The sequence below is a fragment of the Myotis myotis genome, unplaced genomic scaffold, assembly GCF_014108235.1.
Source record: "Myotis myotis isolate mMyoMyo1 unplaced genomic scaffold, mMyoMyo1.p scaffold_m19_p_2, whole genome shotgun sequence".
Lineage (NCBI taxonomy): Eukaryota > Metazoa > Chordata > Mammalia > Chiroptera > Vespertilionidae > Myotis > Myotis myotis.
In genome coordinates this window covers 43133780-43152709 of record NW_023416324.1, presented here as the reverse complement: position 1 = coordinate 43152709, position 18930 = coordinate 43133780, and the positions used below count along the sequence as shown (strand labels likewise).

Below are 18930 nucleotides of genomic sequence, written 5' to 3'. Positions count from 1 at the left end.
TTTATACAACACATAACAGGCTGATAATCTTCTACCATCTCCTATGGTGGAGAAGGATACAAATGCATAGTTCCAGGGCTACAAAGCAGAAGTTTCTTTTGAATTCTCATTTAATATTTCATCTTTAAAATAAGCCAATTCTTCATTAATATGAAATGTATATTCTTAATTATTTTAACATAAAAAGTTGTGGAGATTTTTTTTCCTGTTTTTCTTTATTCTTTTAAAAAGAGAGAGAGAGAGAGAGAGAGAGAGAGAGAGAGAGAGAGAGAGAGAGAGAGAGAAGCATTGATGTGAGAGAAACACCAGTCAGCTGCCTCCCACATGCACCTTGACTGGGGATTGAGCCCGCAGCATGGGCATGGTGTCCTGACCAGGAATCGAACTGGTGACTTGCCACACTAGCCAGGGCTTCCCCTGTTTTTCAAGTGAGATGGTGTTCCTAAGGATTTCCCATGTTTATCCTGTGGCATTGTTCAAAGCCCCTGGTACACTGCACAGCCTATCACTAGGCCTTGGAAAGGACATACAAACACAGCCATCAGCTTAAGAATTACACACAGACACACAGAGAGTGAAACCTAAAACGTGTGGCCACAGTATGTGGCCGGGGGAGTGGTGGGCTTCAGAGCCAGATAGACTTGAGCCCCGGCCCCACTTCACCTTTCCTTTGGCAGTTTACATAGCTTCACTGACTTTCAGTGGCCTCATCTGTAAAATGGGATTGTGGTCTGTGCTCCACTTTAGGAAATAAAGTCATGGCTATTGGCCCACTTTGCCATCTGCCGTGGACCTTCCTTGCTGGGTATCCTCAGAAAACCTGTGAAGAAAAGTAGCCAGTTTTAAAGGCTGCTAAAAATAGAAAGCATCGATTCCCTGCCTGGGAGAGGATTGCTCTATTGCATTTTAACCAGCAGCATCCTGTTAACAGGCTCAGGCGTCTGGCTCCTGGCCCCTTGGGAGCTATTCCAGCGCTTGTTGCTTCTCTTGCAGGCGTCTGCAACGTGGACCATCAGAACAAAGCTGGCTATACCGCCGTGATGATCACTCCCTTGGCTTCTGCAGAGACCGATGAGGACATGGCTGTCGTCTGGAAGCTCTTAAGAGAAGGAAATGTGAACATCCAAGCTACCCAGGTAGGAGATGTGAACTGATCTCTGCTTTCATTAAGTGCGGGAACCTCCCAGTTTTATTCTGCCGATGGGGTGAGAAATTCCATGTAAATCCACAGAATGTTTTTTAACCCAGGAAGGCTGGGACTTCCAAATGGCGTGTGTCCAAAGCCTGACCATTTGGTTGCCGCAAAAGCTCCTGAGACCCAGACAGGCTGGGGCAGAGGTCAGGAAGCTTGTAATTCACGTCCCAGCCTAAAATTGGACACATTCCATCTGGATTGAAATTCTCGAGCCAAACGTTCCCACAGTTAGCACCTTCGGCAGGCATGTGCTAGTTGGCCGCTCTCGGAAGCCCTGCAGGTAATCCATCTTAGTCACGAATTGCAGAGCAGTTCCGGTGTTTGGGATGTCTCTGTTCCGCTGCTGGGCTCTCCTCCTTGAGAACACAGAGTAGGGGTGTCGTCCTAACCCAGTAAAGCTCTGAGTTAGACAAGACTCTGTATGGGACAATGGGAACCTACCAAAGGCTACTGACCGGCCTTCGACCAAGAACAAGCAGAGTGCGTCCAGCTCTCCTTTTCCCCCTAGAGTGATCACGGGTGGTAGACTAACTATCGAGAACTGTGAAGGGCCTGAGATTTTACTTTACCTTAAAGCTAGCACGTTAGCATGCTACAGTACCCTGGGTGCTGGCAGGTGACACAAGACTCCTGGGCCAGAGACGAAGGACAGTGTATTACAGCAGTGGTAGCAGCCACAGCATTGGCGTTTACACCACTTCCCTGAAACCCAGCTCCCATTCCCTCAGGGCATTGTGAGGGGGGCTAGGACCCTGAGCACAGAGTGGGCTGTGTTGCTGGAGAGGAACCCTGAGCTTAGGGAACCTGAGTCTTTTATGCTGGCCAGTAAGCATGTCTGCCCTCTGTTCTGGAGGAGACAGCCTCTGTCTCCCAAAGCTGTTCACTGTATGAACATCCTTAAAAAGACAGTCTGCAACAACAGGAAGCTAGTGCCTCACTCACAAGATATGCATAAATCCAAGGGACCCATGGAAAATTGTCTCCCAACAACATATTAAACTCCACTCCCCCACAACCAAAGTGATTACAGACCTAACTGATGGCAAAGTCACTTTGCAGACTTTATCTCACAGCAGTCCTATTGTTGGCGAGAAATAGACATTTATAGATTACTAGAGGCCCGATACATGAAATTCATGCAAGAGTAGGCCTTCCTTACCCCAGCTGCCAGCACCGGCTTCCCTCTGGCACCCGGGACCCGGGCTTCCCTCACAGCCCCAGCTTTGTCTGGAAGGTCATCCAGAAGGACATCTGGTCTAATTAGCATATTATGCTTTTATTATTATAGGTGTTCTGGTTTTCACCCATTTATAGCTCCTATTGCATACGAGTCAAGCTGTTTTCATTTTAATATGTTTTCTATAAACATATGGATTTTTTCTAAATTGGCGTTCATGCAAAAGGGGATGCTTACCTATGATCAAAATTAACTCCCTTTTTTTTACAGAGGAGAAACTGATGGTCGAAGGGGGTAAGGGACTCAGCCCAGGTCATCAAAGGAGGGATGGGAATTCATAGCTGAGGCTGCTCCCTTCAGCTCCCCCTGGGGTCCTTACTATGATCAGAGGTTAAATGGGAGTGAGCTGGGAGCTGGGAGTCTCCTGGGATAAGCTGCTTATTTCTCCTTGTACCTCCAGGGTCCGCGCAGCACCTGGCGATAGCAGTGCTCTGTAAATGATCATTAGATTATATTGAACTGGACCAGGAAGGAGGTGAGAAAGGAAGGGGCCCCGAATCAGGCAGACAGGCAGACATGAGGACAATCTGCACATGTCAGCGGCTTTATAATACCACTTGCAGGGATGGGTCTGGATGGAAACCTCCTGATCTGGTTAGTTCTGTAAACAACCATTACCTCAGGGCTGAGTACAGGCAAACCAAAAAGCAAATGCATTCCTGTATATTGAGTATTTGTCACCGTTCTCTCTCACCCTCATAATATAACAGTGGTTACCAAGCATTTGCTAAGTGCTCAGGTCTCACAACAACCTCACCAGGCAGGTAATATTTATTGTTAGTTGTTTCCATTTGGCCAGACCATGAAAAGTCACCGATTCACACAGGCAGTAAGTGGCAGAGCCAGGACTTTTGTGATTGCCAACCCCCCTTTCTTTTCTCTAAGCCCCGGCGCTCTGGGCGGGATGCACAGTCCATCAGTGCCGGCAGATTGGTGCTTTAATCAGTGAACACATCAGCAAACATGTCACTGGCACCTTTACTTGTAAGACACTGTGCTCAGAGCCACGGGGGATCTGAAAGAAGAGAACACAGTCCTTGCCTCGTTTTTGCAACCTTACAAAGCCCCATGTCCCGTCAGAGAGATGAGCCTGATCTGCCTGGAACTCAGGAGTACCGTGAGGGCAAATATAATCATGTCTGAGAGGACTGTGTCTACACAGGAAGATCTATAAGAAATGATGGTCAATTTGTAATCAGAAAAATTACTACTTTACAATATTATATTTACAACTTTTACCTCATTTGATTTCTACAAAATCCCTGTTAGGTACATAGGATAGATCATTATTAGATTAATTTTTAAGAAAAGAGAAACCAAGTTTCAGGGAAGACAAGTGAGGAGTAGAGCAGAACCAGAACCACGCCCACCAACTATCACAAGGATGTAAGAAACTGTCAGTGCGTATGGATTAGAAATAACCACAGAGCCATTCGAGATCTCCTTGAGACAAGAGGGCTTTGGGTGCCATTAAATGGACAATCCCAGAGGCGTTCAGAGCAGACCAAGGCTTCCTGAGGAAGTCAGACTGGGGCAGGCAGTAAGAAGTCATGGTACTGAAGCATCCAGCCCTCATTTGTTCCATCATTGGACATGTGTCAGCACATACGAGGTGGGAGGCACTGGGGAGACAGAGATGAAAAAGACAGTCCCCGCCATCAAAAATTTCATTCCTCAAGAAAGAGATTGACAGGTTGTAACGCCAAGCGGTAAGTGCGATGTTGTGAATCCCATGCCTGGGAGTTGATAGAGGGCTTTAGAGAGGATGTAGCATTTGACTAGTGTCTTAGAGGACCAGTAGAAGTGTGCCAGTGAGAAAGATGTGTCCCATCCCAAGGGCAGAGGAAAATTCAAGTCATTGGTCATTTTCTGGAGAAGTTATCCCTGAGCACACCCGAGCAGGAGAGGAGAGGAATCCTCCCTGTAGGTGGCAGCCTGACCCACCCCTGGCTCTGTGTGCAGGGAGGCCAGACTGCGCTGATGCTGGGAGTCAGCCACGACAGGGAGGACATGGTCCAAGCGCTACTGAGCTGCCAGGCAGATGTCAACCTGCAGGACCACGATGGATCATCGGCCCTCATGCTGGCCTGTCACTGTGGCAACGCTGACATGGTGCGGCTGCTCCTGGCACACCCGGCCTGTGACAGCAGCCTGGCAGACAAGGTGAGACTCCTAGGCATTAACAAGTAGGTCTTCCCCTTCCTGTGAAGGGCCTTGCCAGCAGCAGAACTTAAGGAGCCATATGGCAATAGCCATAGACTCAACCTCAGAATTGACCTGCTGTGGGATTTAAATGAGATGATCCACGGTAAGTGCTTGGAGCCTTGGATTTGGGAAACCCCAAGCCCTAGCCTTTCACACCATCGTGAGGGAATGTAACCAGGCCTGGCCTTGGCCTTGACCTCCTCTGGTCATGGCAATAACAGCATGTGGGCTTTACGGCAGCAGCTTGGATGGGGAGCTTCTGCTGCTCATGGGGACTCCCTGAAGGCTGGACGAAGGAGCCAAGTGTACATTATGCCCACTGTCTGACAGTGATCCGCTTACAGAATAACCCGCTGCATCAAGCCAACCTGCTTCAAGTTGCAATGCCAGCCGCATGCTTCTTAAATAAGCTTCCTTGTAAAATGATGATGATGATAACGATGATGGTGGTGGCAATGATAATGACAATAATGATAACAGTTCATATATATCAAGTGCTTTCTCTGTGCCAGGTACCATACTAAGCATTTACCATGGACCATCTCATTTAAAGCCCACAACTATCTTATTAGGTTGATTCTGTTGATGGCATTGGTTTGCTCACAAGAAAATGGAGGCACCGAGGGGTTAAGCAACATATCCCAGATCACACAGCAGGTGGAACCCATCTCCATCAAATTCCTAAACACAGACTCTTAGTTGCTGCATCATCGTCATTGTTGTCACATTGCAAGGTCCATGTTTCTGGTTTTCTGCTGAATTCTCAGCACCTAGTAGAGTGTCTGCCACATATCAGCTGAATGAATCAATAGTTGAATGAATGAACTACAGAGGTAAATTGTCAGGATGTGACCCTATGACTGATAATTGCAGCAGGCAGTATTTCTAGAGTACTCACAGAAACTAAGCTCTATCCATGCATTACCCACTATTCTCAATAATCCCGTGAGGTAGATATTGCAATGTCCTTTTTTTTTTTTTAACTGATAAGGAAACAGAGCCTAGAGAGTTTATATAGTTAACTAGAGGCCTGGTGCATGACATTTGTACACTGGGAGGGTGAGGGGAGTTCCCTCAGCCTGGCCTGTGCCCTCTCATAGTCTGGGACCCGAGGGGTCCTCAGTGCTGCCATGGAGGCAGGAGAAGCTCCCGCCACCACTACTGCGCTCGCCAGCCATGAGCCTGGCTTCTGGCTGAGCAGCGCTCCCCCTGTGGGAGTGCACCGACCACCAGGGGGCAACTCCTGCATTGAGCGTCTGCCCCCTGGTGGTCAGTGCATGTCATAGCGACCGGTTGTTCCGTGGTTTGGTTGATTTGCATATTAGCCTTTTATTATATAGGACTAGAGGCCCGGTGCACAAAAATTTGTGCACTCGGTGGGGAGGGGGGGGTCCCTCAGCCTGGCCTGTGCCCTCTTGCAGTCTGGGACCCCTCAGGGGATGACCACCTGCTGGCTTAGGCCTGCTCCCTGGGGGGATTGGGCCTAAGCTGGCATTCAGACATCCCCCTGGCAGCCCGGCAGCCCTCGGGGGATGTCCACTTGCCAGCGGGGAGCAGACCTAAGCTGCAGTTGGACATCCTTAGCACTGCTGAGGAATCAGGAAAGGCTCCCACCACCACTGCTGTACTGGCAGCCATCAGCCTGGCTTGTGCCTGAGCAGAGCTCCCCCATGTGGGAGTGCACTGACCACCAGAGAGCAGCTCCTGCATTGAGCGTCTGCCCCCTGGTGGTCAGTGTGTGTCATAGTCACCAGTCATTCCCAATCTTTCTGCTCTTAGGGTCAGTTTGCATATTACCCTTTTACTATATAGGATAGAGGCCTGGTGCACAGGTGGGGGCTGGCTGGTTTGCCCTGAAGAGTGTCCTGGATCAGGGTGACGGTCCCGCTTGGGTGCCTGGCCAGCCTGGGTGAGGGGGTGATGGCTGTTTTCAGAATGGCCACACCCCCTTTAGGGTGGGGGTCCCCACTGGGGTGCCTGGCCAGTCTGGGTGAAGGGCTGAGGGCCGTTTTCAGGCTTGCCGGCGACTGAAGCTCCCAGCCTCTCCTTTTTTTCTTTTCTTTTTTATTCTGGGATTTATTTACCTTCTATAATTGAAACTCTGTTGCCTTCACTGGCGCTCCCAGCTCTGAGGCTGCGGATGGCTGAAAGCAGGTATCTGGGGTTTGTTTAGCTCCTATAATTGAAACTTTGTTGTTTTCGGAGCTTAGAGCAGGCCGCGGCCGGCGGGGAACCTTGACTTCCTCTATTACTGGAGCAAGCAAGCCTCCTGTTCGCTTCAGCTGCCTGGCTGCCGGCCGCCATCTTGGTTGGCAGTTAATTTGCATATCTTGCTGATTAGCCAATGGGAAGTGTAGCGGAGGTATGGTTAATTACCCTTTTTGTCTTTTATTAGATAGGATTATCAAGTCACAAGTCACTGATTCTCAGAGTAGGGATTCAAGCCCAGGTCTAATGTTAGTGTCCTTAATGTTGGCACTATAGTTTTATGCTTTAAACAGACCTCTCTATACTTTCATAACCTCTACAGTTCCAAAAGAATAAAGGCCTGGGGAGGGGAAGAGAGTCGCTTCCCTTCCCAGGGACAGCACCTCTCACTACTGTGCCACGTCTGATCTACCCTGGATTGTTCCATCAGTGAGTCAGGCTGCTTGATCTTGAAATCGCACATCGGAAGCAGGCGCTCCAATTCAGTGTCTGTAGGTCCCAGGTACCCCAGCTCTATCCCAAAGCTAGAAGCTATTTGTGGGATAATTAGAGAGCACTGACCCTCTTGAGATGCATGGTAGGGCTGCTGGAAATAAGAACCTCCTGTTATTACTAGTCAGACAAAGGATCTGCATTAATGAGCTCCCTGAAGGGTCACCCTGGGGGAGCAGGAGCAGCCCTTTCATCTGGATCAGGCCCAGGGCCCTCTGTGGAGTGGCCACTCCTGTCGCCTCGGGGAGGCCTGGGAGGCAGGCCTGTGGGACAGGTGCATGAGCTTCGGAAGTCCCAGGTTAGCTGGGCTAGTCAGGGGTTAATTGAGCATCTCCTGGACACCACTGGAGACCTGTCAGACACAAGAGGTAAGACCTGGCTGCTTTCAGGAGGTGGGGGAACAGTCATGGTGGCCAGGCTCTGCTGTACTTCAGACAATTCCAGTGACTATTAGGAGCAGGGGCTTTAAACACTCTTGGGTTTGAAACCGAGTTCAGTGACTGTGCTTATGGCCCCTTCATCTAACCACTCAGGGCCTCTGTATGCTCGCCTGCAAATGGGGATGATAATAGACACTACTGAATACGGCAATGCTTGTAAAGCCCGTGTCCTGCATCAGGAGGTACTCAGTTGATGGTGCATTTTTATGAACAGGTGAGCAGTGAGAGCTGAAACGAAACAACTACTAACAACATCACGGAGCCGGGGCCTCGGCATTCCCAGGCAGAGTCCGGAGGGAAGAGGGAGCATGAAGGTCTGGACTTAGGCGGGGAGCCCATCAGAGGGAGACCGGCCCCCAAAGACAGAAGCCAAGTAGGCAACACACTCGGCTTAGTACAGTGGCTCTCATTTCGGGGCGATTTTGCCCTCCAGGGGGATTTGGCAATGCCATTTTTCCTTGTCACAAGTGAGGGTTCTTGACATCTCAGGTTACAGGAACAACGAAAAATTACAAATTGTCTGGCAAATGAGTTATCAACATAGTGGTTTCCAGGCACATCTAGGTTTCAGAATTTTGGAGACATGATTGAGCCCATTCGTAAGACAGTGGCTGCCCTCGCAGACGGTGTCCTCCAGGTCACGGTGGCCTTTCGCCTCGCCTCCCCTCGTCTCGCTGGTGGGTGCTGCCTGCAAGAGCCCCTGGATGCAGCTTTAGACAGCAGTCCCGGCAACTCCCTCTATCACTGAAACAGCCCCGGGGTATCGTGTATCAGGAGGTAACAATGTACATTTCCTTCCACGGACATGCCCACTTCTAAGAGCTGGTCCTTAGAAAATAATTAGAAATGAGAAAATGCTTTCGGCACTTAAGTTTATGATGATGAAGACTTGGAAACCACCCAAGTCTCCAACAGAAGGGAAACAGCTCAGTAAGTTATGGAATGTTATGTAGCCAATAACAAAAGTTATGTGTTCTGATGACTGTAAGGACGTGGGAAAATCGGATAGCATGCCATGGTAAGTTCAAAATGCCAGCAGATTTAAAATTAATATGCAATGTCATTCCTCTATTTAAACCAATAACACATTCGGACAAGAGAAAAGAACGGAGGGAGACAAGCCAAAATGCTAATTCCCATGTAGGTCTCTGTAATGGAAAAAATGGAAGCGTTATTTTATTTTCTTTCCTCTGTTTTCCATTTTTAAAATTAAGTGTGTTAAAAGCAAGAGACACTTTATTCCCATTGACGTGACTTTCCCAGGAGTGAATGTTGTTTCTGTAGAAGGGGCCCGTTTCTCACGCTTCTATTTGAATCTCCTCCCCTCCTCGGCCTCTGGATGCTTGGAATAGACTTTCTGCCCCATGCACAGCCCTACTCCCAACTCGCCCTTGCTTTCTGGGGCGGGAGGCCTGCAGGATAAAATGTGTTTCTCCTTCTCTTTCTCCGCTGCAGGCTGGCCGAACAGCTTTGTCCATCGCGCTGAAACCGCCCGCCCATGTGGAAATCGCTGAGCTTCTGCAGGCCCACGCGGAGCAGGGCAGGTCCCTGAGGCCGTAGGGGCTGTGGAGGGACCGGCAGCGGGGAACAAAAGGCTCCTTCTCTGGACTCCTCCCTCGCCCTTGGAGAGGGCATGGGTCACAGCCAGAGGGCCGCCCCTCAAGAGAAGAAGCTATGTCAGATATGCGCGTACATTCCTGGGGTATCATTCTGCTCATTAGGATGCTTTGTAGTTTTGCCTTAGGTCAAGCCCCCAACGCAGGCTACAGAGCAGGGCGAAGGAGCCAGGCTAAAGTCCCTCACGTCTCAGCCTGGCATTCTTCCTGACTCTACCCTTTGTAGCACCGCTTAGGGAGCTGGCGGGCAGGAGCACATTAGAAAAACAATACTTTTTACATGGAATTTTAAAGTGTGCCGTCTCTGGTTTTTAATCCATCATACATGAAGATGTCCTCTTGAATATGCATGTCTAGGGAGGACGGGGAGATGTACACAGTCCTCCCTGCGATCATTCTCTAGACGACCGAGGAGAATCACCTGGCAGACAGGGGAACCTGAACAGACCCCAGATGGGGCCTTTGCTCAGTTGGGGCGGACAGAGAAAGCTTAAATTCAGGCAAGATAAAAAGAAGCACACTGGCGCCAGTGCCAGATAGACCGTCTTGGCCATCTGTGGCTCCAGTTTGCTCCAAGGATATTGGGATTAATCAGGAAATCCAATCCAGTGAAGCACATCATGTGTATTGAGGCAGAGTCAGGGATGCCAGCTCTTCCGAAAGAAACAAGTGAACCGACTGAGGATCCTCCTGGGGCCAGAGACCACATTTTCTCCATAGCTGCGTCCATGGCCGTGTGGTAATCCCAGCTCCTTCCCCTCCCAGCTGTGTCCATGGCCGTGTGGCAATCCCAGCTCCTTTCCTCCATGGCCATGTGGTAATCTCAGCTCTTTTCCCTCATGGCCGTCATGAGCAAAGCACTAGCTCCATGAAGCTAGAAGGTTTCCAAGGTCCCAGACTGCAGAACCTTCCAGCCTGGGGTGACATCTGTCTCCACTGGACGTTCTTTCTTACACTTCCACAATCCCAGGGCCCACATGCTGTAGCTCACCCAGAGTTATCTACAAATTTGTTTTTTCTTAAAGTCTCTTGGGCTTTAAGAATCACCTTATATGAAAAAGAAAGACAGCAAAGTTCGGTGAGCCTCACATTGGAAACACAAACGCCTGTTTGCTCGGTACCCCTTGTGTGCGTCACCAAATCTCCTTGGGTTCCAGTTTCATTGTCTTTAAAAACAAAAATTATACAACCTACCTCCTGGGGGTGTTGTGCAAGGCACAGCTGATGGGAGTTTGGGAATCCAGTTTTAATCCATAGAGACTGACTACAGAAGCTTTCCACTGGGATCATAAGAGAGGCTCCAAGTCCCCAAGCAGGACACTGGCATATGGCAGTATTGCTCAGAGGTAGGGAGAATGGAGCAAATAATAAGCTAAAAATGCTTTAAATGGGTTTATTTTGACCTCAAAGCACACTTTAAGAGCAAACCCCCACATTAATAAATATTCTACTCCAGTGGTTCTCCAACACTGATCCGCGTGCAGATCCCTGGAGATCTTGTTAGAATGTAGGCGGTCTGGGAGGGGGAGGGGCTGCGGATCTGCATTTCTAACCAGCTCCCAGGGGATACCAATGCTGCGGGGCCACACCACACTTGGAGTAGCAGGGCTCTGGCCTTTGACTGTTTCTGTTTCTCTATTAAAATGTTGCCCCTCAATCTTTGGGTCTCAAAGTTTCTTTGCATTTCTCTGCTCTTGGTTCTTGGGAATTTGCAATGTTTTATTTGCTATTATGGGGGTCAGTGTCCCATGTTGCCAATTTAGGCTTTATTTCTTTTATAAAAAAAAACATTTTTATATGTTTTTATTGATTTCAGGGAGAGAGAATTATTGCTAGGCTGCCTCCTGCACGCCCTCTGCTGGGGAGCGAGCCTGTACCTTTAGGCTTCCTGGAACTGAAAGATTAGTGATGTCACTCAGAAAAGGAAGAGTAAGAGGTGAGGTGAGGTTCTGTGCCAGGCAGAGAAACCGTGCTGAAAAGGAAGAACTATGGGAGAGCAGACATGTGGGGGCCTTCATTCAGTTTAATAGGACTGTCATAGAGAGTTTGAGTAAGATGCTGAGATAAAAGGGGAGATTGGGAAGTGATGAGACAGATAAAACATGGGACCAAATCACAAAGTGCCCTAAAGTTATGATAAAGCTTTGTTCTAAAGGCAATGGAAAGCTCGGCTGGTGTGGCTCAGTGGTTGAGCATTGACCTATAAACCAGGAGGTCACGGTTCCATTCTAGGTCAGGGCACATACCTGGGTTGAGGGCTTCGATCACCAGTAAGTGAGGTGCAGGAGGCAGCGTTGATGTTTCTATCTATCTCCCTCTCCCTTCCTTTCTCTGAAACCAATAAAAATATATTTAAAAAATAAAATAAAGGCAATGGAAAGCTACTGAAAACCAGATTTATGATGGAGAAATTGATTTACCTAGCTCTCATTTAACACAGATTTATCAGCTACCCACTCCCTTCTAAATAGGGTGTTTGGGGCTGGGGATATATAAGCAAGGTAAACAAGAACTTACAGTTTAACAGGGAAGGAAAACAAGTCATCACGAAACAACAGGATGCATGTTGTGACTGGCAAGGACAAGGTTCATGGGGACACATAGGAGGGATCCTCAGCCTAATCTGAGGGTAGGGAGGGCCCAGGATGGCTTCCTGAGAATAGTTATGCTATCTGAAGGGTGCATAGGCATTAGCCAGGCAAAGAGGGGCAGAGTAAGAAGCATGCATAAACCCTCTAGACAAGAAGCATTGATTTTGGCATTAAAAGAACTTCAGTGTTCCAGGAAAGAAAGAAAGAAAAGATAGAAAGGAAGGAAGAGTGCAAGATGAAGCCAGGGAAAAAGCCACTGCAGCAAATTTGAATTTGAAGGAAATAGGAATACAGGAAGCAACACTCAGATTTGCATTTTAGAAAGAGTACTCCATAGGGTAGGTTGGGGGCGGGGAGGGGGATGAGTGATGTTTATTCAACAGACACTTGTGGACTATCTGTCCTGGGTCCTGGACTCTAGAGTTCATGGTTTGGTGGAGGAGACAGATGCAGGCTGACAATGACTATGAATAGGATGAGTAATGGAGGTCTGAAGAGGGCTGTAAAGATGTACTTGGCCAGAGGGAGTCAGGGAAACCTCACAGAGGAGGTGGCCCTTGATCTAAGCCATAGGCAGTGGAAGAAGGAGTTTGCCAGGGCATTCTAGATAGAACAGCAGGTATAAAGATGTGAAGTGTGAAAGACCATGGCTTCTGAGCAATGGAAAGAATTGCAGAATGACTCTAGTTTAGGTGGCATGGGGGAAGTGGCTGAAGAGTAGATTTAAGAGGAAGGTTAGTAGATATACTTGTACGTTGAGATAGGAATTTGGATTTAAGCCTCTCATTTGAGGGGGAATCAGAGACCTCTTTGAGAACATGAAGCTCTGTTCAGAAAAATGCACATAAATCTGCATGTAATTTCAGGAATTCCGAAATCTGCTGTTAAAATCTCACTGCTGTGGACGGTGGGGAGCCATTGAAGAATTTCTAAATGATGGAGCCAGATCAGATTTGCCCTTTTAGAATGTTCACAGAAGGAGGCTGGAGAGAGAGACTGGAGGCGAGGACATCAGTGAGGAGGTTGTCCTCAGACACTGGGAATAGGGCAGTAAGGGCCCAGTCCTCGATGACACGTGTGGGGAAGAAGGAGAGGGCCTAGGGCAGTGATGGCGAACCTTTTGAGCTTGGCATGTCAGCATTTTGAAAAACCCTAACTTAACTGGTGCTGTGTCACATATAGAAATTTTTTTATATTTGCAACCATAGTAAAACAAAGATTTATATTTTTGATATTTATTTTATATATTTAAATGCCATTTAACAAAGAAAAATCAACCAAAAAAATGAGTTCGCATGTCACCTCTGACACGCATGTCACCTCTGACATGCGTGTCATAGGTTCGCCATCACTGGCCTAGGGGGATGTGCCAGGAGGTGATGACACACTGGATGGTAAAGAGGGTCAAAATGAGTGATAGGAAAATGGTGGCACCATTGTCCCCAGTATCCATTCTTCCCTTTCTCCTTAGAAATAGAATCCCCAAATTTCAGCTGGACACATGGCCATCCAGAATAGAGACTCCATCGCCCAGCTGCCCTTGTTGCTTCATGTGGCCACATACCTAAGTTCTGGCTAATGAGATGTGAGTGAAGTGATGTATGTAAAGTCCGACTCCTGTGTGCAAAGGAAAGGGAAGTGCTTTGCCCCTTCCCACTGGCTGGTATATGGTAACAATCCAGCTTGATCCATGAGGATGGGGCCAACATCCTAGTGATCACAGCAAGGCAGAAAGAGGTAGGCCCCAACACCATAAACCCATCAAATCTGCTCTGGACTGCTTATTCCCTTTTGATATGTAATCATATCTAAAAATAGACAAACATGGTAATTGACCGTACCTTCACTACACCTCCCATTGGCTAATCAGCACGATATGCAAATTAACCACCAACAAAGATGGCGGCTAATTTGCATACTGCAGGCAGAGCGGGACAGCGCCATCCTGCCTGCCCTGCCGCCATCCGGGCCTGCTATCTGCGACCCAGGGCAGTGGGCGTCTGTGTGCAACCTGACCCCGGGGCGGCCAGGCGGTGCAGCAGCGATCGGCCAGCCCGCCTGGCCTCCATCCGGGCATCCCGTGTGCGACCCGCCCGGGGGCAGTGCCCCAAACCCCGGATCGGCCCTGCCGTGTGTGGGACCTGGGGAGGTGGGGCAGGCACCGAGGAATCAGGCCTTCCATCTGCCACCTGGGGAGCGGGCCTAAGCCAGCAGGTGGTTATCTCCCAAAGGGTCCCAGACTGTGAGAGGGCACAAGTGGGGCTGAGGGACAACGCCCCACCCCCTCCCCAGCCAGCGCACAAATTTTTGTGCACCAGGCCTCCAGTCCTATATAATAAAGAGCTAATATGCTAATTAGACTGATGGCGGAATGACCTTCCAGAACAACCTTCTGGAATGACCAGTGGGGGGGGGGGGCGGGGCCTTGGGGCCTGGAGGCAGCCGGGATTGTGAGGGGCTGAGCCCCTTGCACGAATTTCATGCATCGGGCCTCTAATCAAGAAATAATCTTCTAATTTATGTAAGCCATTGTACACTTGGACTTCTGTAGCAGTGGGAGTTGGATAAATGCACTCAGCACCCCATGGCAATCTTCAGGATCTCATGCTATGGTTAGTGAGTTTCAGGGTGGAAGAGTTCAGGAAGGCACATCCTTTTATATCTCCTCACAGTGCCAGCCCCAGTTCAATGCCCACAGGGGAATCGCCCAGCCCACAGCCCTCAAAGGGTGCAGCCTTGTGTTGCCCTAGAACAGTGGTCCTCAACCTTCCTAATGCCGCGACCCATTAATACAGTTCCTCATGTTGTGGTGACCCCCAACCATAAAATTATTTTCGTTGCTACTTCATAACTGTAATTTTGCTACTGTAAACAATATGTAATTATATATGTGTTTTCTAATGGTCTTAGGCGACCCCTGTGAAAGGGTTGTTCGATCTCCAAAGGGGTCGTGACCCACAGGTTGAGAACCGCTGCCCTAGAAGATTCCTGAACACAGGCTCTGCACCACAGGGCAGCCAGTTCTTCAGCGAGACAGTGCCCATGAACTGGCCTGGTGTGGAAACGTGGGCATTTTAGACCATCTGAATTGGCTGAAACACTGAATGAGGAAACATGGAGAGTTTGGGGCAGCAGCAGTGAGTTATGGTTACAGTGAGAAGTCATGAGAGGGAGCGAGGCATGATAAAAGACGTAAAGGTGAACACAGGTTGAGAGTATGAGCAAAGAACAGCTATGAAGAGAGAAAGGATGGAGAGAAGAAAAGCCCAATGAGTAGACTCCTGTGGACTGTCTGCCAGATCTTCCTTTCCCAGGAACCTCCCCCTCCCAACCCCCTTCCAACCCCCTCCACCATGCACATGACTACAGCAGAAGCTGCCGCATTTCTACAAGAAAACTTGGTCCCTGGCCATGGAAGGTAGACACTGGACATTACCTGGGCTTGGGCCATCAGACCCTCTCCCAGGAATTTTGGAGCTGGGATTTAGAAGGAGAGAAATTCACATCTCATTAGCCAGAACTTCTGAGTGTCTGGATTGTAACATGTCGATCTCAGAAGCTACTGGTGGCTGGTTTAGCCTTGTAAATTGAGAAGCAAAAGTGACTCTTTTTTTTTTTTTTTTAAATTCCAAAGTGTGTGTGTGTTTTTTTTAAATATATTTTATTGATTTTTTACAGAGAGGAAGGGAGAGGGATAGAGAGTTAGAGACATCGATGAGAGAGAAACATCGATCAGCTGCCTCCTGCACATCTCCCACTGGGGATGTGCCCGCAACCCAGGTACATGCCCTTTGACCGGAATCGAACCTGGGACCCTTCAGTCCGCAGGCCGATGCTCTATCCACTGAGCCAAACTGGTTTCGGCCAAAAGTGACTCTTAATCCTCAAGGTGCTTGAAGCACATGTCCTGGCTTCCCCGGAGTAACCCGTGTTCCTTCCCTAAAGCCCAGTAGACACTCACCCCTCAATTCCATAACTGCCCTACTTGTTTGCTTTCCCCAGTCTCCTCTCTGGGCTGTGTAGCCTGGTGGGAGGCAACCAAGGGCACGGTGTCTGAAATTGGCTACCTCAGGTGTTGAATCCCAGCTGGACCCTTTGGCCACTCAGGCTCTTGATCTGTAAACTGGGATATAATAGTTCCTTCCTTCTGTTCTTGTACGTGGTTGATCAGATAAGGTATCCACATCGTGCTGGCCTCTATGGCAGAACTCAGTATAGATTCCTTTCCTGGCCATTGGATCCTTTGTCCTAGACCCGACCCCATAAAAATAGCAGCTTGCCTCCTCTGAGTACTTACATCTACTCAGGCGCCAGTGTTAAGGGCATCATTTACGCCTCACAATACCCCAATGAGGTAGGTTAATATTATCCCTGTTATACATACGAGGAAACTGAAGCACAGAGAGGGTAAATAACTCCTTCAAGGCCACACAGCTAGTAGCTGGGGGGGTCTGGGATTTCAAGCCAGGAGCTCTGGCTTTGTGACCACATTCCACTGCCTGCCGGACACCCAGAGCTCTTCTTGCTTCCTCGCAGTGACCTCGGCTATGGAGGGGTGCCCAGTGGCAGGGGCTGGACCCTGCTGAGGGAACAAAGCTGCTTCAGGGACTCAGCATTAAGTCAGTGGCTGACCTGCCGGTCCAGCTGGGTGGCCCCGGCACAGAGGAGACACACAGGCAGAGTGTTTGGGACTGGAACAGCTGAGGGGTTGGGACCTCCCTGGGCTCAGCATCCCTGGGGAAGAAAGCGGCCTTCTGTCCAGGATACAGATGGTCTGAACCCCACATTGCCTCAATTGCCCCCTCATTGGCCAATTCCCTACTGTTCCAAATCTGTCCCTCCACCCCCTCTCTCGTCCTGGAACAGAGGGAGGGAGCCCAACCGGTGTCTGAGGGGGGTCCGGCCTTCCCTCCTCTCTGCTCCCCCCCACCACCACCCTCTCCCCCGCCCCAATCTTGCACCCCACCCTGCTTCCATGATCCATGAGGGAAACAGCTCCTGGGTCTTTGCTCTGAAGCCAATGAAGCCATTCTATGTTGACTTCGGGTAGGTGGGTTGGGGGGGGGGGTATTTTCCAATCCTCAAGGTGCCTTAGAAGCAAAGAAATTCCCACTCTTCCCCCCAGAAAGGAAACTGTTTTTAGACCCTCTTGCCCGCTATTTCCAGTTGTCAGATCAGAAGCAGGAATAGAGGGAAGCTCACGCCCTGTCTCTGTCCTGCCTGCATGTAAAGAGGACAACCCCTGGTCTGCGCTCTGTCTCTGTCAGGACTGCGCTCAATCTGTGGGGGGACTGAGATTCTGACACCGATTCCAATGTAGGGGGTGGGTTCCCCACATCCAAGCAATTCTCCACACCGGCTGTGTGTCCTACCATTCAACTCAGTTCCAACACTGTTCGGAGATCGCATCAGATCCCACAGATTAGGGTTCAGTCCCATAAGACCGCCCCCTCCCCACCTCCTTCAGTCATCAATTGCAAGTCCAGGTTGTCACCTGTGCTTCTGACCAACTGGCTCTTAATGTAAAAAACATTCAAACCTGTAAAGAATTTTGGTGAGTTTATTTGAGCCAAACTGTCAACAATTACCGGGAAGCAGAATCTCTACATATTGGGATAATGCTCTGGAGAGGGCAATTTTTCACCTTGTTTTATACATTACAATCAAAGGAGGAGACGTAGGTGGGTTACATGAAATCCATTAATGATAGATCAGGGAGGTGGGAGAAAGCAAAAAGGGGAAACCTCTGGGATTGGATAAAAAGTGAAATGATGGACACATGCTTCTTTTCTATACGTGGGTGCAGGATAGTTAACAGTCAATAATTAACACGATAACAATAACACTGGATAACAATAACACTGAGGGGATTTCTAGTTTCGGCCCTAGTGCCATTTGTTGTGTCCTGAGGGGTCTGAAAAAAGGGAAGTCACAAGTTACCCTGACATTTAGCAGGTATATGTTATCTTAGATCAGTGGTTCCCAAACTTATTTGGCCTACCTCCCCCTTTCCAGAAAAAATATTACTCAGCGCCCCTAAAAATTAATTTTTTTAAAATTTTAATAGCAATTAAACAGAAAGATATATGCCCCCAAATGCACCTGTGGCCATCACCGCCCCCCTGGATCGCTGCAGCGCCCACCAGGGGGTGGTAGCGCCCACTTTGGGAATCACTGTCTTAGATGCAAAAAGATAAATAGGCTCAGTAAAGATCAAAGTTGATCTTTGTCAGAATACTGATTACCTACTATAAACTGCTTGTAGTTAAAGTTTTAATTTCAGACCATCCTTGGTGGCTCCTTTAGGTCTTTGAGTTTGCAGGCCTTCCCTGAGCTAGTCAGTTGTGTGTGGCCTTTTTTTTTTGTCCACATGGTTATGAACTGGACCCCGTCCTTGCGTGTGATTATTTGCTAGAGTGGCTCACGAACTCATAGAAACGTTTTACTTCCTGTATCACCAGTTTATTATGAAAGGATATAACACAGGGCCATGTACAGGGGGAAGGGCTTGGAGCTTCCATGCCCGTGACAGGTGCTCCATTCTCCCTGAACCTCCACATGTCTATCAACCTGGTAGCTCTTCAAACCCTGACATTTTGGGGTTTTATGGAGGCTTCACGACATAGGCACTGAGCAAATCACTGGCCATTAATAACTGAACTCCACCTCCAACCCCCTCTCCTCCCCAGAGGTGTGGGGGGAGGGGAGATGACTGACAGGTTCCACCAATCACATGGCTGGCTCCACTAGCAACTGCACGCCCATCCTTAGGAGCTTTCCAAAAGTCACTTCATTAACATAACAACAGACACTTTCATGGCACTTATCACTTGGAAAATTCCAAGGGTTTCAGGAGCTCTGTGCCACGAAGACCAAATACATCATCATGCTAGAACAGGTGCCTAAGGTCTCCTTAGGCTGTCCCTTTCCCCAGAGCCCACCAGCA

The 18930-nt window shown here is 48.9% G+C and overlaps 1 protein-coding gene across 1 annotated transcript in view; it reads left to right on the top strand.

The window, feature by feature from the left end:
• The window catches only part of KANK4 (KN motif and ankyrin repeat domains 4), a 29281-nt gene extending 18142 nt beyond the window's left edge, over window positions 1–11139 (top strand). Inside the window, exons 7-9 of the mRNA XM_036352894.1 lie at window positions 994–1136; window positions 4395–4595; window positions 9233–11139. Coding sequence (XP_036208787.1) covers window positions 994–1136; window positions 4395–4595; window positions 9233–9337 — 449 coding nt within the window. The 3' untranslated portion in view covers window positions 9338–11139. The remainder of the gene's footprint in view (window positions 1–993; window positions 1137–4394; window positions 4596–9232) is intronic.
• Window positions 11140–18930: the final 7791 nt, after the last annotated feature.